The sequence below is a fragment of the Haliaeetus albicilla genome, chromosome 25, assembly GCF_947461875.1.
Source record: "Haliaeetus albicilla chromosome 25, bHalAlb1.1, whole genome shotgun sequence".
In the NCBI taxonomy this organism is placed as follows: domain Eukaryota; kingdom Metazoa; phylum Chordata; class Aves; order Accipitriformes; family Accipitridae; genus Haliaeetus; species Haliaeetus albicilla.
The window spans coordinates 21,232,673-21,256,294 of record NC_091507.1 but is presented as its reverse complement, the minus strand read 5'-3'; the positions used below and the strand labels follow the sequence as shown (position 1 = coordinate 21,256,294).

The 23,622-nt window shown below is 43.3% G+C and overlaps 1 protein-coding gene and 1 long non-coding RNA gene across 5 annotated transcripts in view; both read left to right on the top strand.

The window, feature by feature from the left end:
• TMEM255B (transmembrane protein 255B) overlaps positions 1-23,622 on the top strand; it is a 71,353-nt gene that overhangs the window by 41,812 nt on the left and 5,919 nt on the right. For all 4 annotated transcript variants that reach the window (XM_069770198.1, XM_069770197.1, XM_069770200.1 and 1 more), the window contains 3 exons: positions 12,080-12,160; positions 16,078-16,163; positions 18,737-18,896. In XM_069770198.1, coding sequence (XP_069626299.1) covers positions 12,080-12,160; positions 16,078-16,163; positions 18,737-18,896 — 327 coding nt within the window. The remainder of the gene's footprint in view (positions 1-12,079; positions 12,161-16,077; positions 16,164-18,736; positions 18,897-23,622) is intronic.
• On the top strand, positions 12,518-16,065 carry LOC138681902 (uncharacterized). The gene is made up of 3 exons (XR_011322111.1): positions 12,518-13,026; positions 14,380-14,455; positions 15,568-16,065. It is a non-coding gene; the product is annotated as an uncharacterized lncRNA (long non-coding RNA).

Sequence of the window (23,622 nt, the reverse complement as noted above, 5' to 3'; positions counted from 1 at the left end):
ATGGTTAAATGCCACTGCCATTTAATTACGTGATCCTGTCTCACGGAGGGGACAAAGTCAATGCACAACAAGGCAGAATTTTTAGTGCACTGGGGTAATAACAAATCTGGCACTTCCAATTTCTTTGGCTCTGAAAATTAAATAATTTTCTTTTAGCTTTGCCTCTAGTGTAATTAGGTAGGTGAGAACTCCACTGAGTATATTGTAATTGACTCCAGAGACACAGAGGGAAATTCTACACATTTTACTCACATTAATAATCATATTATTAGTGCGAGAAATAATATGGGAGGTGAGAAAGTGATCAGGATTTGATCCATGTTTAAAATGACACTGGTATTCTGGTTTCCATAGATTATAGTCTCCTGCATTTGTACATAGAGTATAGCCTTCTATAATCTGCATCTCTTTCCATAGATTATAGTCTTCTGCATCTGTGTGGCTCCTATACATCCAAAAATCAGTTTGGGAGGGGGAATTTATTTAGCAATGTAGAATAGCAGCTTGGATCAGGGGAGATTTACTGTCTGCTTCCATCTTTAACCTTACTGTACAAAGCACTAGCCACGATGGAATTTATGCAAAGCATACAAAGCAAGTTAATTACAGTTTAATCTTAAGAAAGGTGGGTGACTGGGGCAAAGGGCTTGCAGCCTGCTCTGAAAAACATAATCTACTTCCCTCTGATGTGCTGCCAGCAGATGATAACTTCCTTCATCATTTCCCTTTCTCAGAAATGTTTGTAGGCTATCAACAGATGTTTCTGTTCTATAAAAAAATTTCAAAGCTGTTACACAGATACATAGAGGGGAGAGGGAGTAACCACCTGCAGACTTCAGACTACAGCAAAAATACTTGGCATTTTTTCCATCATTTGTCAAAGGAAAAACAGTGCTTTGAGTTGCCCTGTGCAGAAACTAGTGGAATAAAAAAAAGGTGCTGTTTATTCACATAGATCTAAATCAGCAAAGCACGTAAAAGTCCTTAAATTCTACTAGACTAAAAATTTAGGGTATTTAAGTATGCTGCATTTTGCCCTAGCAAAAGGTTTCAAAAACCCAATGGTTTTATTTGTTTCATCTTTAGGAAGAAACCATGATTAATATGAATAATAATATAATGTAGCAGGAATTCCTCTCTCTGTGAGTGGATGATTATTCAGTCACAAATAATGTCCATGAAAAAAGTATGTTCCCAGGTATTCAATGAAGTTTTGATTGATGATTATTTATGGCTCTATTAAGAGCTTATTAAAATGTGTTGCACCAGTGTTGACAGATTATGAAATTTCACACTTGTAATATATTTATTTAGTCTTTGATGAGAAATTCCAATTTTGAAAATATATGTTTTTAAGATATCATAGTTAGAAAAAATTTTTACCGACCTGCCTAGAATTTCCGTGGGTGTATGCCTCAATGCAGTTCTCTCCCCACTCCCAGCCAGCAGTATATCCAGTGGCTTTTTTGCCTCTGGAGCACTGAGCGCCATGTATTTGAACATCTCTGATCTGAAATGCATGTAAGCTTCAAAATGACAAGCCAGTGGAGATGGGGAAAAGCTTATTGTACCTGAGCAATCAGGGTATGCATGAATCAGTTCACTAATTGTTTAAAACATCTTAATTTTATAACTTGTGTCTTTCCATTCCTCCTAGGGCTTCTCTCATGGACTTTCACTGTCTTATATTTTGGGACTTAGTCCTGCAGTCCCTTCCATTTGGATGAGCCCTGTCAGCCTGGCCTCTGGTGTGCTGTGATGTGTGTCGGTCAGGGTTTTCCCTTTACAAGGATAGTAGGGAGCTTTGATGGCAAATTGCTGGGCATAAACACCTACTTGCTGTGTGTTTTCTGCTCAATAGCTAACATAAAAATTTCATGCATAAAGCTGTTATTACATTACTTAGATTATAATGGGGATATTTAAAGGGCCCTGCCAGTGGTGTGCCATGCCCTGAAAATTAAAACCAACACTGCAACATTAATTAGGTCTCCAGCATTTTATTTGTATATGTAGATATTCAATATATATTGCTCAACTAGATGCATTTAATGGCAGCCTCTTTTCCTTCTCTTTAATGTAAAATAAATCCAAAAGAGTAAAATGTAAACCCCCTACATTTCAGTTAGCAGGATATTCAGTATTTCCAAAGTGTAAAGGTTAGTGTCTTGCAAAATGACATTTCTTGCAGTAGTATACTTAAAAGACTTATGTATTTCTTATATATTCTGATAGCATTAAGGCAAAAGGGAGGAGGTGGGATGTATTTCATGTATTTGAGTTACATTACCAGAAACAGAATAAACAGCATTCTTGTGGAAAAGTTAATTACTCACATAGCACAACATCATTATAATCAAGACAGAGCAATCAGTTCATATAACAAACCCTATAATCAAGGTAATGTAATCAATGTAAGTAATCAGCTCTAACAAGCAATTAAATATCTAGCTGCATCAAGCAATAACTAAAATTACAGCCTTGAATAATATCAGCTAATTGCATCATTAGAAACTTGCATAAAAGCCAGTGGTAAATCTAAGTTTTTAACTACGCAAAATAGCTGTTGCAGGTATCATGGGAAGGTCTACAGCCTCATCCTGAGAGACATTAGCTAGCAAAACTTGACTAAAGAAAAGCAGTCATATTCCAGCACCAGGCTTGGATTTGCCAGAGATCTGGGCTATAAGGGCAGGAGTAGGCTTCCTCGCTGGAGCCTTGCGTGCCCCCAACTCCCCAGTACAGCCAGAGCAACTGCCTCTGATGCCATACTGGTTTGCAGCACAGCAGCCCCTGAGCAGACAGGCACGGTGTCACCCAGCAGCTCTGCAGACAACTCTTTTTTCTTCCTGCCACCACCTACGCTTGCATCAGCTGAAGGCACGGGGACTGCTGAGCCTCCATGGGGGTGTGCAGGGGGGTCAGCTCCCCTTTCTTCACTGCAGATGCTGGTGAAGGCTGATGGGCCTCTCCTCCCACCTTCATGCCAGGGAGAATGTGGCCCGAATTCATTGAAAGAAAAAAAAACTATTTGAAGAGGATTTAACCTCCCCTAATAGAACTATGTCCATCTGAGAAAAGACCTGTCTTTCCACATCAAGAATAGACCTGTCTGTGCACATCATCTAGCAATGGGGCAGCTCCAGCATCTGGAGGCTTTTCATTTGACTGCAGCAGTACTACCAGCCCAGAAATCTCCCCCAAATAAAGGAGAGTGAGACTGAGGCTACCACTACAAAATATTTTAAATAGAACAAAAATGAATGAGGAAATACAAAGTGAGACAGGTCCATGTATTTGTGTTTTTCAGCCATGACAGTATAGAGGTACTCTGAGTACTTGCTGGTTTGAAAGACCTGAAATGAGTACCTGCTGCTCTCAAGCATTAAGAGAATAGGATTCTGTAGGATCCAGTCTTTCAAATTAAATAGTAAATCTGGTTTGTGAGAGCAAAGAAGTTTTTAAACCACACCAGCTGGTTTTCCTATTTTCAGCGCTGGAGTTGGGTTATTTCAGCATAGCAGACAAGACATGCAGGGTCCCTAGGCTGAAGCCCAGCATTTCTGGAAAAAGATTAGCTCTTAAATTCATGCAGGGCAGATGGAGAAGCACAAGAAAGGGTAGTCTAGAGTGAAACTCTCAGCATTGTTCTCATGGCATGACCTCACCCAAAGTGTGTAAACAAATACTGTCGGGAGTGCCTCCTAAGTATTTAAACAAAACTGGGAATGTATTATTTGCACCAGGGGATCACTAATGTATTGTAGTTACAGTAGAGGTATGGCATGGACAGAAGAATCCTGTCTCTCTGTCTTTGTATCACTTTGAAGGTTTGTTCAACTGTACGTTTGGGAACCCTTGACTTTTAAGGCAGGGGCAATACGTGTAGAAACTGAATCAACACATGCTAGCCAAGTCTGCAGCTTAGGTCAAAAGAACATGTGAAAACCTAATTCTATGGCTTATACTTTCTCAATGTAGCTTGATAATTAACGGCTGAATTTTGAAAAAATGGCAAATAATTTGAAAACATTCTGTTCCTGATGGTCTGGTCCATTGCAGCCCTTGGCAGTAGCATAACCTCAGGGCTAGGCTGCTGCACAGACATAGGACTGTGGGAGTCCAGAAATGGCTTGCTCTTGTTTTTTAGCACTCACCCTTCCAAATCCCAGCCAGCATGCACTGTGCACTCCCTGACAGCCCAGGACATTCTATGTTGTTAGTCAAGGTGATACTCTCAAGAGGACAAAACACAGAAGAAAAAGTAGGAAACAAACACTAGTATCACAGGGGAGGAAAATTGCTGAAATGCAGAAATTGAAAGACTTGGAGGCCCACTTGGTGAAGTAAACTAAACTGATGTTTGGATTCAAAAGCTGATGATGAGCTTGGTGGCAACGAGAGAAAAGCTGTTAATAACTCTAGAAAAGAATCTCTTGGTGCATAGTCAAAATGTGACGCAGGTGGGAATTATCACAGAATCATAGAATCATTTAGGTTGGAAAAGACCTTTAAGATCATCAAGTCCAACTGTAAACTTAATATTGCCACGTCCACCAGTACAGTTCATTTTCTTCCCATAACTGTGCTTTCTCAATTTCCTTAATTTTGAATAAAATTCAGATTTTTTTTACAATCTCTGTCTTTCAGGCATCGGTCCATAGTGTTCAGGACTTTATTTTCTAGCATCTGGACTTCCTTTCAGGGTCATAGTTTTTTAAAACTTGGGGTTTTGTAGCAACCACAGCATTCCAGATTGCCATCAGCCAAATGCTTACAGCCAATTTATTATGTGTTTTGAGTTTCTTAGTGAATGAGAGAGACGGAGATGCAGTGGCTGGTTCAAGTACCAGCCCCTTTCGCATCCCTGACACTGACTGAAAGAGCACATCCACTCAACCCAGTGCAGCAAAGCCAGGAGCTGATGCCTGGCACTCCCATAAGAGCAGTCCCTGGTGTTGAAGGGAGAGGAGAGAAGCCCACCGAGCCCCATACTGGTGGGGCGCAGCCCCAGGGCACTGGCTTGTCCAAGGAGGCACCTTTTCCTGCGGGAGCAGATGCTCCATCCTGCCCAGAGGCTCCTGCAGTTGAGCAGTGAGCCCTCTGTTCCCAGCTGCTCTCTGAAATGCAAAGGTTATGAAGATGCTGCCATTACTTACAGAAATAATTTTCAATGAGGCATATGAGGAGTGGTATTTTAATAACTATCTGTAAACTATGTGTACAAAAATTTAACATCTCGTGAATTATGGGTAAGGCATTCTGCTGGTCTACCAGGAGGTTAAAGATTTTTTATCAAGCACGAGAGAAGATACAGGTCTGTAAGAAACTAGCCAGTTTAAAATGGTTATTGTAATTAGTTTATTTTCTTTTCCATCAGTTGATGTGGGTTCAATATTTGGAAATCTGGAATTAAAGAGTTTGGAGGGGGTTATTATTTCTGCTCTTTTCTATAAATAGTGAGATTATGCAAGATAAATTGTTTTCTGAAAGCCTCTTCAGCTCCAGAAATTGCAAACTGAAAACTGAATTGCATGTTTAGCTGCCAGTGAGTAAGAGCCCAAAACAATTGTCAAAAAATCCCACCCTTGTTTCTGATTCCAGAAGGTATAATCATATGCTTCATGTGAGAGTTGCAAGGCTGGGGAGCAAACAGATGTATAAGATGATGTTTTGTTTCTTAAGGCTGATACCCCCTCACTGCAGTATTGAGCATACTGACCTGTACCTTAGACTCAGGTGTTCCTTTATACCCATCTTGTCACAGCCAATATTGAAGCTGTTTGTAACATTTTAAAAATGCATAATTTTTTTTTTGAGTGAAAGCACAACGATGTTTGTATTAATCACTCCTATGAATCCCTGGGATCTCCCAGCAGTGGTCTTCCTCAGGAGACAGCCATCTCATTGAGAATGTTGTTGACAAAGACCGAGAAACAGCTCTTGGTCAGAGAGGGACAAGAGTGACAAAAGATCTGTAGCATTTCCTCTCGTTATTTGTACAGGGTGGGATCCAGTCAGCTTCAGCTCAGGTCCCCAGACAGCGATCCAGTCTGCCTGCTTTCCCACACTCCGAATATGTTGGCACCTTCTTTCATGAGATTCTGCTGTCTTTGGTCTGAAAGCTCTTGGGTCTGTATGCTCCCATGTGCCACATGCTCTCAGATGGTCAGTGTGAGGCAGACACAGATACCTATGCTCCATCTAGCTCTTCAGAAAAGCATAAAAGCTAGTTGCTAATAACATCTCTTTGTTCATATTTGCATGCGGGCTTTCAGAAAGTTAGCAGAGAGCCTGATCTTGAAGGGAGTGATAATCTCCAGAACACCCAGCTGTTGGAACAAGGCTGAGCTGGCACTGAAGGGTGATGTTTCAGTTTGCTTTTAGGATTAAACTTGAAAAATCTTGGCAGCTCCCTCTTCTATTCATTGCTAGCTACGCTGTAGATGAAAGGGACCTACAAAAGTGTTGTAGGAAGAAAACAGAAAATGAGAAACCTCAAGTTAATGACCCACTAAAAACATTAGTCTGGTTGTGGACTCCTCGCTTTTATCTATATTTGTCTTTTACATGTGCGCAGGACCGTTCTGGCCAGGCCAACTGGCATGGTGAAGCCCACATCCTTACTCTTAAAGCCTCTTAGAGTCATAGGCAGCATGGCAATGTCCAAATTACTTACTGGGGATGGTTCTCGGCCCATGCTAATTTCCAAACCATACCCAGAAATGATTTTGGAAGAGTGATAGTTTGCCCAGGCCAAAGCCATCACAGGCACAGTTCTAACAATTTAATGGGCTTGATGACCGAGTTTCAGGCCTGGGAACATTCCCTGGCACTGATTATTCTACACTTCTATCGATGCAGCCATGGAAGCTAAGACTAAATAAATACTGTAATTGGAAAAAAATAGCCCTCACTATATAATTATTTCAATAAATTATTAGCCATGTTTTGTGTCTGTAAAGTATGGCATAAATTTCAGTCAATACATTTTATGCTATATCTCTTGTTTTCAGAAAGTGGACTTACACATAAAGGAGATGGAATTTTCCCTATGTTATCCAAAATATATGTGTTCTCTGAGGAAACAAAAACTGGAATAGAAATATCTACTTTCCATACCTCAGTTAAGAGCCATACAACCTCCTCCCCACAGACATTGTATCAAATCTACCAAAGATACTGTTCAAAGAACACTTTCCTTACACAAATAATGTATTGCAGTGCTCCCACCATCAAAGAGAATGTGGTTTTTTTATTGTATGCTCTTAAAAGAAAGCAACCAACCAAACCCCTCTATATTTAGACTGAATTTTCTCTTCCTTGGCATAAAGCCTTCTTTCTTAGCTGTCTGTTCATCACTCCCAGGTTCTAATACACATGCAAGAAAAATACTGAAATAAAAACTGTGCAAGAACAGGGAGAACTACAGATTGCTCTGCAGGGTTCAAGGCTGAGCGGTTCTGATTTGCCTGAAATTAAAGGGAATTACTGGGTGTCCAGATTTTTTTTTTGACACCTCTGGAAGTTTTCTAAACTTAGACTGATGGCAATCTGACTGTATCTGCCCATTAGACACAAACACACTCATACATAATTAGCTAAGAAATCATCTTTCCTAGTTCTCAGAAGGATTGAATAAAACCCATCCATTTTTCCTTTACGTCAATAAATAAACCTAAGCATGCAACTACATTTCATACAGAATTCTTCCTCTTTTTGCCAGCCTACTGGTGTTTGTCCTCTGTTTATACCAGCAGAGCTCTAACCAACAGATCTTTCCCACCTGCCCATTTCCAGTTAGAGTTACTCAAAGAAACAGAGAAGGGGAAGGCATTATTTATTATATATTAATATATTAAAATTACACATTAGTGAGAGGTATTGCATAGCTCTGTTCCAATAACAGCAGTTGAGGAAGTTCCTGATGTCAAAGGATATCAAATTAGTTAAACAGAATATTGTTGCTATATACTTTAAAGCAACTGTGAAGGTGAAAGACATATATACTATAGTATATATATACACACTATGGTATGTAAAAGTAGCTCTGTCTCTACCAGTATTACTATAAGCAGTAGAATCGAGTAGAATGAAGGACTGGTAGGTATCCTATAGTCGTACAGAGTCTGCAATGAGCAATATGAAAATATAAAGTATTTTATGAGCAGTCAGGAATACTTTTATAGCTTTGAAGTATGTCTCATTTGCTCATGTTATTAGAGGGCCCTATAAAATCCAATGGGTGTTAATGTGGTGTGACATACTGTTGGATAATTTTTAAACACTTTTTAATGTCTGTGTGGTGCCTTATTCATATAAACGCCTTAGTATACAGACAGACCACAGCACCTCTGTGGCATGAAAATCTAATTCAAATGGAAGCTTTTACCAATGCAACGTTTGGCATTCCCCAGTGTACCTCGACTTAAAAGCTGCATGCTTTAGGTGTTGAGTTCTGTGGGTGTCTGGATAATGTCAATGTTATCTAATCTTTGGTATTTTTAGACACTTGATCATCACTCATTTATTTTGATTTGGGGTCACCAGACTGACTGCACATACAGATGCATTTAGAAGAACAGACTGAATGCAGAAAGCTGGCTTTACTAGTGCAGCAAGCTTGCTTTTCAAAATTAGGTGCATGAAGTCCTCATTTGCTACGATTGTGCATGCAGATGTATTAACTGTATTCACCGTGGTCGCTTCTATGTCACAGCTCTGACCTTTTTGCTGCACAGCAATATGAAGCGATAATAGCTGGTATGGATTAATCAATCACCTCTCTCCCCAGGGAACAGTGCTGCTTCCAGTCACAAGCATACTTGGATGAAAAGCATGTTTGTCTTTTCCCTCAAAGACCAAACCAATAAAAGGACCAATTTCTTTTTTAAGAGGAAGGAGGTGTAAAGGGTAGGAAAGCTGTGTGAGCCAAGAGATCAGGGCCAAGGTGAAGGTCCTCCTGTACTTGTTGGAGGCAGATTAGACGGCTCTCTCACTGCCTTTAAAAAAATACAGATGTGTCTGAGGGGAGGATCTTAGCGTTCCGGACCAGACACAGCCTCACAGTGTGATGTGGTGGTGTCACTCCTCAGTGACCTGTAGTAAGGGCATGCATGCCCAGAAGGTAAGGTCAGGGAGCATCTGTTTCCAGGTGCTAAGGTATATTTGCTAAATTCACAACCTATGATACTTTGAGAGAACTTGTTAATGTGCTTATACCCTGAGGTAGGGCTGTGACCCTCTTCACAAAATCACAGAGCTGCTGAGGCTGGATGGCATCTCTGGAGATTGTCTACAATACACCCATAGAGTAAAAAAGATTCTTCTTATGTTTGAATGGAATTTCCTGTATTTCAGTTTGTGCTTATTGCCTCCTGTCCTTTTCCTGTCCACCACTGAGAAGAGTCTGGCTCCATCTTCTTTACTTCCCCCATCAGATATTGATACACATTGATAAGGTACACTTCAGCCTTCTCTTGTCCAGGCTGAACAGTCCCAGTTTTGTATCATCTACAAGCTTGTGGAGGGTGCACTCTACCCATCAGCCAGGTCAGTAATTAAGATGTTAAACAATATTGTCCCTAGTATTGACCCCTGGGGTAGACCACTGTTGAGTGGCCTCCAGCTGGACTTCATGTCACTGATCACACCACCATGATCTCAGCAGTTCTGCCAGCTTTCAGTCCACCTCACTGTCCATTTATTTAGCCTGTACTTCATCAGCTTGTCTGCGAGAATGAGATCATTGCCTTGTGACTGCACACAAACCTCCAACTGTCTGTTCTCCATGCTGTGTGTGTTAGTGTACAGACACTTCAAAGAGTGCTAAGCAGCCTAGAAAAGGGATGAGTGCTTTCCTTGTGCTGTCCTATGGGTGCTTCATTATTCATGTGCATACACTTGAAGTGGGCCCCATTTAGCCCTGTTATGTTGATTATGAGATTTCTCTTGTCCACATCACCCTGTTCACTTCACTTGTCCCATTGGTCCACTATTTCCTCACTTGATTGTTGTTCCTCATCCCGCTCCCCTGTTGCTCCTAATTTAAGGCTCTCATCACCAGTTGACTAGACTGTAGGCAAAAATGCTTTTGCCCTGGTTAGTCAGGAGGATCCCATCTCTTCCAAGAAGTCCTTGATCATGAAAGATGCTCTCATGGTCATAAAAGCCAAATTCCTGTCGCTCATACCAGATGCACAGCCAGTCCTTGACCTCCTGGCTCCGTCCAGCCCTCCTCAAGCCATTTCTCCTCACCAGCAGGATTGAGAACACTTGACCATCGCCCCTTCCAGGATCTTCCAGGATCAAACTGAAACTTGTTATTTTTGTGAACATGATGGACAGTAGTTTTTCATGGATTTACTTCTCATGGCAGAAAAAGCCATTTCTACTGCTCACACCCCTTCTCTCTCATTTCATCCCCATGCAACAGATGAAATCAGAGTTGGAGTATGATACTCCATGAAAGAAGGGCAGCACAGCCTTTGGCTGATACTATGCTTGCTGTGCTAGCAGAGAAACTACAATCCTGTTCGTCCTCCCAACCACATCTGTCCCTGGAAGTCATGGCTAATGCTAATGCTTTCGCAGGCCCATGGAAGAATGTTGTCCTCGTTCAAGACATGGCATGCTGTTTGTGTGGTATTTGCTTTTCCTCTAGAGAAAGAGTTACTGAAGCATTTTTTCTTACACTTGTGTAATATAAATAAATATTTTTGGATGCAGGAAGCTAACCTTTCCCTAACCTTTGGGAGTTGGTGTCCAAACTTCCTTGGGTTTGCCAGAGTAATCAGAAAGGCAAACAAGCTGATGGATGAGCTTTATTCATTGACCTGTCTGCATTCCTGCCTAGCTCTGCATTTTAACTGATTGTGTATTTTGGGTCAGCAGATTTATACAGCGCACACTTCATTATCCAACAAGCAAAGAATACTCAGAAGTGATCTTAAGTAGTGCAGATCTTTATGCAGTTTCTGGGTTATTCCTGGATGGCTCATAAAGGTTTAAAATGCAGTGAAAATGAATCAGCATAGATTTACGCTAACAACTTAAGTAGTCCTTTGCTTTTAAGTTAGCATGGAAAGAGGGGATGTCAACGAGTGAGTTTGCATCTTCTCTCTTGGAAGTGGTCTGACTGACATATTGGGGAGCACTTGAGTGCTTTTGAAGGCACAGACCAGGACTAGATAAGTGACAGAAAGTTGAACAAGGCTTTTTTTGCCAACATAAGTCATTCCCACACTTTGTTCTGGGACAGACATCTGGTCACAGAGGACTCTTCAGTCATCAAATCCTCCCTAGGCAAATATGGTCTAGTCCTGAAACTGAGGTGTGCAGCCTCTAGCCTTCAAAGTGGCCATTCGCCAAGTTCAGAAACACACATCTTCCATCTGGCCAAGGATATTTCATTGTGTTCTTCCTTTGTATCAGCTTGTGGGAACTGTTACAAGCAAAATATGAAATAAGAGCAGTGAATGTATCTTTTGCAGTAAGCATAAATGGAAAATAAGGCAAAAACAAACAGTGGGAATTACTTCCCCTTTATGCCTTCATTTCTTCGTTATTCTTTGTTTTGCTTTTGGGGTTTGAAGTGTGTATAGTAAGTGGCATGCTTAAAGTATTAGCTATCTTACTTTGTTTTCACTATGGACATTGTTGAAATCCTTTAAAAAGAAAGTCCCATATCTTGAAGATGAATAGCAAAGTAATTCTTTGTGCTGGGTAAGAAACTGTACCATGAAAAAGAGTGGCTGGACCATTCTTATAGAGCAGTACTGTCTGACATCAAGCAAGGAAGTGCTTAAATGCCAGGGGTGATGTCTCCTTAAAAGAGGTGACTGGTACAGAGAAAAATATACTCACATAGCTTAGTGGCAGAGTGAGGAAGGAAAATGTAACCCTGAGGAGAGCCATTCTGGAAAGAAAGCCAACACAGGGGTGTGTGAGCTGCTTACCCAAGTGTCTGCATTGGCTTCAGCTCCACAGAGCTGTAAGCATCTGGCATGGGGACGTGGGACGTGGTGCCTTCACGCTTCCTCCAGACTCAGTACCTTTTTGGCTATTTTTCTCTTTACAGGAACCCAGACCTTTGTATAACAAAAGGTGCCAGTTTTATTCAAGTGGAATAGGATTCCTATACGATGCCTACCAGACAGAGGTAAACAAACTCACCTCATCATGTGTTCATTGCTGCTATGCTTTGAGGGGCTGGGGAGGAGGGAGGCAGGTGTTTGAGAGCATGTCTGTGCATGTAGGTCACGGGTTGATAGAAACCCGACTGTTTTTTCTCCCACAAGTGACTCCCCGCTCTACTCCAAGCCTCTGGTGATTGCAAATCATTACAACCAGTGAGGTTTTGAGTCATCATCATCAGTGTTTCTATCCAGTACATTACTCTCAGACTGGAATGTTTCCTAGTCCATCTATACTGTATAATAGCTGTCTGGAATGTATTTGTCACATTGGCATCTTTCTCTAAGGAGGTTTTTGTAGACTTCAAGTGGAATAGGAAATATCTAAATTAATCCATTTGCATTGTCCAGAAGACTTCAAATCTCCTCTGTATTTATCCAGCACAGGCCAAGAATGTCAGTGGTTTGAATGCAGCTTTTTTATTATCTCAATGACATTAACATGGTCGGAAAAGTGCCCATACCCAAATGGCTAGCCTCCTGAGAAGTCCAGATTTAGTTTCTTTTCCTATTTTTCATTTTGTTATTGCGGTAAATTGGTGGGAGTGAAAAGAAAATCAAGCAGAGCAGGACTGAGAACAGCTAAACCCAGATGTCCTTCATCACCATTCCTCCCATGGCTGAGAAACAGTGTATGGGGAATGTTACCATTAATAATTCTAGACAGCTTAGCAAAGTATATTACCAGGGTAAGGAGCTAATACTCCTTAAATCTTGCTGCTAGGGCACCCCATTGTTGATTCCAGAAAATATATGACAAAAATATTTCATTGACCTCCTTGCCTGAAGACCTACCCAGACAAACTTATGATCTGTGACAACACCCTTTCCTGTAAGTTTTAATCCATCCTCTTCTAAAGTGTGCATGCACATTCAGACACAGACATGGCCTGAGAAATGCTTCTGATTCCTGTAATAGCCTGTAGCTAGTGTCACACTGACCACAACTCCCTGCAGGTGACCCCAGCCTTGGGCTTCTGGCCAGGCAGGCTTCGCCAGCTCTGCAGATTCTGGGAATGTCTAGTTGGGCCACCCAGAGCTCCTTGCTCTATTCTGGCAACCCCTCCCCATCTTTTAAAAGTGTAGTTAGTTTGTAATAACATTCTTGTCTGGTTGTCCACTGATCTAGAGTCAGCACGTGCTAATTCCTAGTTAATGATCCGTGGCATTTTAACTTGGCTTTTGCTTTTCCAAAGTTAGCCAGCTAGTGAGCAGGGGACATGCTCTGCATGCCAGGCAAACACCTAACTAGGAAGGCAGATTGTTTACTCAGTGCAAGTTTCCTTTTGATTGCCATCGCTAGCCTGTGAGTGGTCTCCAGCTCATGTAGTTTGCCTGTTTCAGTTCTTCTCTTTGCTCAAAGCAGAAAGAATTTAATTTTCTTGCAATTACCATGAGGTGAGAACATCTCTTCAATTGGTGCTGAGGGGATAGACAGGCATAAACATCCAGAACATGAAAAAGCTAAATGTCTGGTCACTGAAATGAAATAATAGGTCTTGACATGCAGAATACCCACAAATGGCCTGTTTCCACCACCCTTGCTCACACCACACAGTAATTTGTTTATTTTGGTTTATTCACTGTTCTCCTAAAAAGGAGTGTCTTGCTCTTTGCATGTTTTAAAAATGCAGTGATAAAAATAGACAACTACAGTAACTCCCCTAGCCAATAATGTGTCTTGCAGCTGAGAGGCAGCTAAAAACATGTTTAAGATCTTGCTGATCTCCCTCTTTTGTACCTCTAGCCTTCTGCAGTAAAAAGGGGCAAACTGGCCTTATTGATGCTTGGAGAGGGGAAAACTACTTTTATTTCCTATCAGAAGTGGTCCCCAAAGCCATGCATCAGGACAAACCACCTTTTTAGCAGCCCACTCCATCTTATGAAGCCTTCCAATCCCAATCATGCACATGTAATGGGAAAAGGGTATTTTAACTATGGAGGTGCTAGCCATTTTGACTGCATATAGAGGGTGAAACCCAAATTCTTTGGTTCCACTCAGTGCAAAAGCACTAGGGCATCCCAACAAAATGGCTGTGGTAGCGGATGCATTGGCACACTCTGCTCCAGGATCAGTTTTCAAACTGCTTTGAGAAGTAGCCAGGTGTGATGTTTCAGGCAGTTCTGAGTGGGATCTTGATTAAGCCAACACAGTCGTCAATGGTAGCACCCTCCTCTTCTGCAGTAAATTGCAGCTTAGGCTGAGGATGGCTGCAGCTGAATGTGACTTCAGGCCAACAAAGCACTTATGTGAAATTCTGGTAAGTTCAGACACAACAGAACAAGATTGATGAAACGAGGTCCTGTCTCAGGGTGAGATATTCTTGTGACAAGTGGATGTATCTGTATCAAGCTGTGAGCTCCATTTCCAGATTGCAACCTAGACTGAGACTGTCCTTTTATAACCTGACTTCCATTTTGGGTTAGAAGAGCTGATTTGTATGAGACACTAACCACAGGTACAGCCTTGTCCTGGGCAGCAAAGCAATCCCAAGGCATCATTTTAACTTCCTTTTAACTTTAGCTCTGTCACCCAACTTCCACTGCTCAAGCAAATCCTGCTAAGGACAAGTGTGGCAAGTCTGAGACCAGCTGCAAGATGAACTTTCTCTGGTGCTGAGTGGGTGTGTTTAAGGCTTTGCTTTTTGCTGGGAACAAACACGTGAGGAGTACAGACTCATCAACAGTGGCAGTTTTCACACTAAAAAGGATACACAGATCCCGAACTGAGGAGCTGAGAAACATCTGGTTTAACATCTCCTGTGGAGACTATCCCACAGACAAACACATTCATGGCTAAACAGAACTGACAGAAGCTTTTCTAAAGCAGTCATGTATTCCTAAGCGTGCTTCTACTTTTTCATTATGAGGAATTTTCCATTCAATAATACATTTTATTTGCATTTTGCGAACAAAATACTTCTTAGTGGTTACAGTCCACTTTTTTCTATCAAAATAAAAACTATAGAAAGAATGTATTTTCTGACCTGCTAGCTTTTAAAACCTGACAGTTCTCCAGGATTTCAAAGTCAATAAGCTAAAAATCTCAGGGAAAAAAAGAGCCTTACATATAAAATATTTCAATTGGTCTGTAGTGCCAAATAGAAGTGATTAATGCTTACCACACTTAAGGAGTCATTAAAATGATTTCTTGTCTGGATGGAGAGCGGCTTACGTGTGCCTACCTTTATTGTTCTAACATCTGCCCATCCCTGCAATTCCTGCTCACACAAATAAACCTTTTCAGTTTTCTATTCAAGAGCCTGCAGTAAATGGCACTTATTTGCTGGAGTGCTTGGATCTTTTCTGAGCGGTTTTGTTTGTGGGTTTGGAGATTGTTCTTCTTGTTGTTCCTAACTATTTCCTTCTTCAGGAGGGTGTTACTGAAAGGAGCGAGCTCCCATTATTGGAAGCTGTTCAGATAAATCGGCTTCTTTGCCCATTTTCCCACTACAATGGAGTGGTATTCTTACCCACTTCAGTGGCTTGCTGTGGTGTATCTTTCAAGACCCATGGTCCCTGCGTCACAGCCGTAGGGATCCGCATCTCACAGCTGCAGACTCTGGGTCTCAGCAAAACAGCACCAGGCAGTGCAGCAAAGGGCTTGAAAACTCCGGCAGCCCTGTCTGCAGGTCGCTGCTGGGGACTCTGGGCTCCATGGGGCAAATGCCCCGAGAGTCTGGGGCTGACATCCCAAATGAAAGTCCTGGGAGCTCAGGGATGTCCTTCTGCCCTGCAGTCGTGGATTTTGGAATCTCAGGATCTTTCTGCACAACAGGTAATAAAACCTAACACTGCAGTAGCTGCTTCTTTGTGGTCAGTACGATGATTCACATAACACTGAAACACTGAGAATAAAAGTCAGTCTCTTTTTTTTTGGCAGGTGACATGCTATACCTTAAACAGCAAGTGCCAGCTGAAAGTAAAAAGCAACACGTGCTATTGCTGTGACCTGTACAACTGTGAGAAGTAAGTACCTGTGTGCAGTCAATAGCCTCTGAGAAATCCTTGGCTGTTTGTCCCTCCTCTTAAATGTTGGGGGGGAACGGGAGGTGCCCTTAGGCCGGGAGAAGCAACACAAGGGACTTGCATGCTGAGCGATCCAGTTCCTCCACAACTGAAGTCCTGATGCCAGCAGAGAAGAGGTCAGGGGTTGCATATTAGTGTTGGCATTATTCCAGTTTCTTTTTCTTTAAATATGGCCAGAAGCTCTTTGCTGTGTGATCAAAATCGACCACAGTCATAGCTCTTGTCAAGATTTACTGTTGATGTTGTAGTGCAATTTTCCCATTAGATTTAATGAATCCTTTTTTTTTCTACCAAGCTGGGGGAAACTGAATGAATAGGAACATAGGTGTCCATGAGCAGAGATCATGTTGTAGGCATATGCAGAGCTCTTTTGTTACCAACAGCCTCTGTAGGCATGGAATTTTGCTAAATTGTCATAGGATAGATACAGAGAGTCTTGTGAGTGTTTTCTGAAGCTGTCCATTTGACTTCATCATTACCAAAGCATGAGATGTCAGAAGATAAGAAAGGAAATGTCTGGATATGCTTACAAAGATCAGCCAAAGGTTAGCACAGGGTTGCCATGCATTAATTTAACAGGAGTTAAAAAGGTGATTAGGAAAACTACATCACAGTAAAGTCCAAGGGTTTATAATGTGGAAGACAGATGAACTAGCACAACTGACTGGCCACCTGGCACACAAAGATTTCAGCTGCAAGCAGCATCATGTCTTGCTGCATACAAGAAATGGGGGAGAATTTCCCAGAGCAGATCTTCTACCTGACTCACCCTCTGCGCACCTCAGTATCATCTTATCATGCACAATCATGCAACCTCTGCAACCCTCTACAGTTCACCCACAGTCAGCCTTCTTTCTTTCCCTCTATGTATTTCTCATCTTTCTTCCTTCTTATGTCTCCTGTTTTATTTTGGTTTTGCCTCCTTTTCACATGCTAGCAGCCCTGAATAACCTCAGTCCTCTGTAAACCTTGGCTAGCGTGCTGCCAGACATGAACATTTTAGGTGTAGGGGAATGAGGCTGGCACAATGAGGCTTCTACACAAGGCTTCTGCTCTTGCCCAGATCCTGACTCAACTAGAGATGCAAAATGAAATCTGGGACTAGAGGGAAGTCCTCTATGCATGCATATTTCTCATGCACACAAGAGACACAAAGTGAGTGCCATTGTCAGCAATCCACAGTGCACAGCAAGATTTTATGGCACTGGCATGGACAAATCTGGAGTAAAGAAGCAGTCTTGCTGCTCTACAGACTTGGCAATTCCAGTTCGTAGGACAGCTACAGAGAAGTAGAACGAGACAGTAGAACGAGACACAATCTCACAAAGTGACCTTGTGTCAGTCATGCAACAGACCGGTACACAGGCAGGATTGCGACTCAGATTTCCTCAGACTCACGGCAGCTGAAGCTAGAGGTTTATTTAGTTGAGCAATGTCTGGGCTCATGATAGGGCTTAAGTGAACTCAACGGTAGTGGATCTGCAGTGCCAGAACCATGCCCCACAACAAATAATTGGACATTTCCAGGAATTGCCGTGCTCGGCTTGGTTCTTCCCAGAAATGTTGTGAGTTTCTCCATGCTGATACCTTCCTCTGCAGAGCTTTCCCTAACCACCATCCCCACTTACTGCCCCATGGAGGAACAGAAGAGTGAGCACAAACTTCTCACTTCTGGTTTCCACCATAAGCTGATGGCAATTTCCTAACAGTACAAAACCAGACTTGGCATTTAAAACATCTTTCCAACTCAAATAGCTGTTCTAGGAGCTCGTTAGTGGGCTAGCATTAAGGCAGGTACTGGAAAGAACCACAGGAAACTGTGGTTTCAAATTTTGCAGTAGGATATTTCTGACTTTCAGCAAGACAATGAGGATTGACTGCACAACATGCCTGATTTACAATAACCAGTGCAATGTAGGAACAGAAACAAACAAAGATTTCTGGATAGTACATTCCATAGTGTAAAGGCACAACTTTATACTGTACTGTTAATTTGGAACCGCATCTGTTAATTTGGAACCACAGACACCATAAACAAATGTAGCCAGCTGGCAAAATCTCCCTTCCTGTGGTTGAATTAATGCTTAAGCAACTTGCCTTTCCCAGTGTTAAAGATGCTAGAAGATTTCCAGGTGAACTGGCAAAACAAGCAGTGTGAAGCATACTTTAGCTGGTAGCTAAATGACAAGGGCAGCATCCATATGCCAGGACTATGCCTGTGTTCAGAGACCCTCAGAAAAAAAAAAGAAAAGAGTCCCTGCTGGTGCACAACAGCAATCAGCCAAACTAGGGTTGGTATTCGTTGGACTACGTGTCTAATGCTGGCATTAACAGAGCCAATATTTGTCTAGAGTAGAGCTTTCTCCAGTTCATCTGAGCACTCTTTGGTGGGAGCATGGATGAAGTCCTTTGCCAAAGAGGAAAGTAAGCAGGAGGGATTCAGATCCTCTGGTGCTCTGTATTATATGCAAAACCATTCCCACAGCAGTGACGTTGTCTGCATTCCCTTTCAGTTCAGAGCAGTCTGCCAGCTACTATGAATTTCTCGGCGTGAGCGGCTGTCAGGACGTGGTTCACCTCTATAGGCTGCTGTGGTCCTCCACAGTCCTCAACATCATCGGGTTGTTTCTGGGGATTATTACGGCAGCCATTCTTGGGGCATTTAAAGATATGGTAAGGCTCAGTCTTTTGCCTTCTGTGAGGACTTCTGTGCTTGTTGGTGTTATCAAGCAGGTTAAAACCAAGGAAGCGTAAGTGTACAAAGGAGACACTTTAAACATGTTGCCTGTGTGATCTGGGAGTCTGGAGTCATATCTTTAGGCTAAGCTGTTGCCAGCTGCTCACAGCTAAGTAGGTCAAGCCTGGTCAAATACATGATTGGAAGGGAAAAAACAGGCGTCTGTGTGAACAGATGCTGGCAATTCACTTAGTGGCTCTTTTTTTCCCTCTAATTCAGCACTGAACATGTGGGCCAGCACAGAGTTTGAGGATGTGAGTTTGTAGCTAACATGTAAAACTCAAGTCCTAGGTGTGACTATTTAACCTTATGTAGATCTTTTCCCAAGAATGGGGATTAACTCAAGTTTTTATTTAAATGGTTGTAGTCAGGTCACATTAACCTCCTCTTGTTTCACTAAGGAATGCTATCCTCTAACTGCTCCCTGTGCCACAGCACCATGTGCTGCTGTGCACCACTGCATTCAGAAGAGGCCGTGTGCTAGGAGGGATTCTGTAATACAGTGCCTCATCTGCCTACATTTTCTGACATGTTAAAAGGGTGAAGTTGCTGTTCCTGGGATTATCACTGTCAGTGGTCATGTTTGCTAAAGCACTGCCTAAAGACCAAGTGGCTTATGATTTACTAGGCACTCAGAAGAGTAGATGGTCCCAGCCCAAAGAGCTTCCAAACTAAACGGGCAGAGGCATGGGGATGGGGGTGAAGTACAGGAGCCAAAGGGAGGTGTGATAGCAGCACAGGTCATCTTAGATCCATGAGGTTTCTGGTGACTGTTCCAGAGGAGAAAACTAAATAGAAAGACAGGGGAAAGGAAAGAAGAGAGGGATGGAGCAGGGAAGAGAAACCAAGAGAGACGGGTGAGGTGTGCGCTGGGGAGGGGGCAGACTAGAGAGAAGGGGCTGCTCAGAGCTGGCAGCCAGTGAGCCAAGGACCCAGTGAGACTGGAGGCCATCCAGGCCCTGCTCTGACCCCCCAGCATCCCTTAGCAAGCAAGTCTAGGCTATCTACAACATGTGTCGGGTGCTTAAAACCATGTGACAGAGCAGAACCACATGAATTATTTGAAATTCACCTTTGTTAAGTGTTGCAAAATGTTTGCTGGAAATATTCCTCTCTCTAGCTTAAGGCAAACAAGCACACTGAGCCTTCGCATGTAAGAAATGTGCAGCTGCGCTGTCCTTTATGTGAGGGGACTCTTGCAAGGACTTGATAACAAATTGCAGCCAGCCAGTGAAGAGTTGCAGCTGCTTGATGGGAAGGAGTGGAAGCAGCTTTCCCAGCTTAATTCATCCCCTCCCTGTGAGAGGAGGAATGGCAGAAGGGGAACAGAAACGATGACAGTGGGAAACGAGGGGAAGAGCTACATGAGGAGAGGAAGGCAGGAATCATCTACAGTAAGTCCTTGGTAGAACACTACAGCTTTCCAGCGCTGCTAAATATTTTCCCCTGCCTAGCAGATGGCTGCGAGTGCCTCCACGAAGGGCACCTGTGGGAGCTGCTAGTGCTCCCCTGAGGTGGGGAAGGGTGCAGGGAGCCAGCCTGAGTCCACCTAATCGTCTTACACAAACCAAAGCTTACGTGGGATTTGGGCTGATGCTTCATAGCAGGATGAGCTCCCACACCTCTGTGCTGTGCGGCGGTCGTCACTGCACTGCTTGCGAGGGAAACCAAGGCTAGGAGACATTCCTGGGAGAGCTGGGGTAACCATAGCCTGGCACGTTCCCTTGCTGGGGTGCAGAGCCTGGGTCAAGGATAAAGCCATGCAAGGAAATCGCAGCAGCAGTAGATGTGCAGCTTCCCCTCAGCTTGGCTAGAGCAAGTCTGTCAGGGCTCCAGCTACAAACCTGATCTGAGTAAGCTGTTTAATGTCTCTTCTGCAGCGGGAGCAGAAACAAAACCCTCGCCAGCTTAAGGGAAAGATGAGTTGGTGTCAGTTACCTCAGCACAGGAGCCATGCTATGCTTGTGAAAGTGTTACTAAAGCAGCAATCTAAAATGCAATGATTGCTCCTTGCTCCTGCCTGTGCTTTTTCAGGGTCCTTCTGAGTGACACAGCGGAGCTGGTTTGCTAATCTGCTGCTTGCTTTTGTTATGAAAGGAGTAACTCTTGGGGGAAGACGAAGGCCAAGAAAACATCAAGCAGAAGAGGGAGAGAAGGGGGCATGGGACTGAAATAAGAAAAAAATCCCCTTCAAAACGTGCAGGAGAACAATTTTCTTTTTTTCAGGATGTCACCTTTCCGCTGAAATGTTCACTGGCATTTTGCAGGGAGAGCTGCAAAGCCCGCTGAAGGGCCTCAGGGCATTGCTCCGAGGTTGGCTTCCAGAAAACACAGAGCCAGGCTGACTAGTGAAACAAAAAAACATCGTGTTTATCTCTGGGGAACGCTGGCAGCCAAAACATGTTACAAAGGGGAGAGTTTGCAAAACAGTGCCGTTGCCTCTAAACCCATCACATTTCCTGGACAGAAAAAAAAAAAAAGTGTTGTTGTGGTTGTTGCGGGTTTTCTTTCTTGTGACAAATTCCCTGCAGACCCTGGCATGCTCCCCGCGGTTTTGCTGCCTGCCAGAGGGCTGTGCTGGCTCAGTGGGAAACATTTCATCCTCTCCTGACCCCCAAGGTGTCAACTCTCAGTGGCTCCCGTGTCACCCATCGGGCCGTCCTCTGTGATCTGTTGGGTGCTGGGGGAGCTGCAGTGGTTACGACGTACCCTCCTTTTCAGATCTACAGTGTGCTGGGATAGAGGATGGCGGCTAGGCAGCTACCTTAAAGTCACCTTTAACAAAAAGCAGATTAAGATATAATGTCAACAGAAGTATGTACTTGGAGTATCCAAAATGGTAAAACACTGTGATTATTTCTTACAGAAGACAGAGATGAAAAAATGCATGGAAAACTTCACTTGCTGGTTCTAAGAGTTAATCTAGAAACTGCCTTCCCTGCCCCGGTATTCATCTGATGACTTGTAGATGTTTTCCTGACACACCTTGCCAAGGAATCTGCCTGCCCTGAGTTTAGGGTTGCATTAATCAGATCTACTGATGGTCCTGGGGGGGTTGCTGGCTTTTTTTTGTTCAATTAGTCTCCTGCTTGGAGTCCTCAAGGGAATCTGAACAGATTAAATATCATTCCCTTATCCCCTCTCTTCTTCTCTCACCCTGCTCTAAGAAGGAAAACAAAATGAACCCCTAATTACTGAGCTACTTGCCATGTGTTCCTGTCTTAGCACTCGTGCACCTAAGGGTGCAGTCTGACGTTAAAAGTAGTTGTGGCTCAGAAATAAACACTTTGGTAGCAGCTTGCATGGCCGGGTGGGGGGCGGCCAGAGAGCCCCCCCCAGCATTACCTGGCTTCCCCACAGCTCCCTGGCGGTTCACAGCTCCTTATCTCTTTGACTTGGGTGGTGGTTCAGTTTAAAATGTCTCCTTCTATTTTGTGTGACGAATTTAACATAGTGTCATCTCTGGAATAGTTGATAAAAGCATTTAACCAGCTTCAGTTCCTGCAAATCATTGCTGGCTCCAGGCTGAGACCGGATAGCTTGATAACAAGGTGCTCTGATGAGTGGATTTGGGGTGGGTGACTCCCCAAAACTGTCTTCTAGGGCTGTCGTGATGTTCATCCTTAGCAATCGGAGAGTGTTGCTGCTGCAGACGGAGAGAACGTAAGAGGACCAAGAGAGGTTCCTGGGAGAAGGACAGCAGCACCCGAAGGGACCCACACCAGAGAGTTGGTGACAGACGCAGAACAGGCATCTGTGCTTCACACTGGGCAAAAAAAAGCGTTTCTTGCCGCCTTTACGTCCATAGCCAGGAGGATCTGATCGCGGCAGGGCCTCCCTCCTCCCAGGACGGGCACTGCTGCTCTGGGCATGGGCCAAGCCCCGGCTGCGGTCGGCCACGTCGCTGGCCCCAAACCTTTGGTCTGAGGCAAGCCCATTAGCTGCTTCTTGAAAGGCAGCGTCTCTCCATTTCTCCCCACCGTATCCACCCAGCCGGGCGGGTAGGAAGGAGGTGTTTTGAGGAGGGTACCTTGAAGATAAGAGACTTGCCTTCTGCCATGAAATAGGCTCTCTGCTTTTGACACTGGCCTTTCTCTGCGCCAGCTCCTGGGGTGCTAAGTGTCTTCAGAGAGCTAAGGCATAGATTGTCAGGTAACCTCATGTGGTATGTCAGTGACCTAGATGATGTTTTTCTTTTACAAACACAATTAATGTACCTCTTTCTCAATCACAGAGAGATCTCACACTATCTCCAGAGGATGCAGTGATTTATGTCTCTCACTGATAAAACTGAAAGGAAATGCCAAAAAAAACCCCAACCCATCCTGGCTGCTGCTTTCAGCATTTGTTTGGCAACCACCATATTTTATTATTTCAGTAAAAAGAAAATTCCATGCTCTCATGTAGAGGAATCTGCTAACAAAAACAAAGGAGAGAAAAGAAACCACTGGATTTGTCTCACTTTGCAAAAGAGAGGGACATGAAAATCTTTCACAGAGCTCTACTGTCCTTCACAAATGGATATATAGCACAGGGTTTTAGGGTTTAACACAAGCCCCCTTTCACATTTAGCTTTTGCTCTTTTTTTTTTCCTCCCCCAGTTGTATTAGCTGGTTTAATATGAGCTGTTACTTCTTCCTGCAAAGCTCCTCTCACATTGCA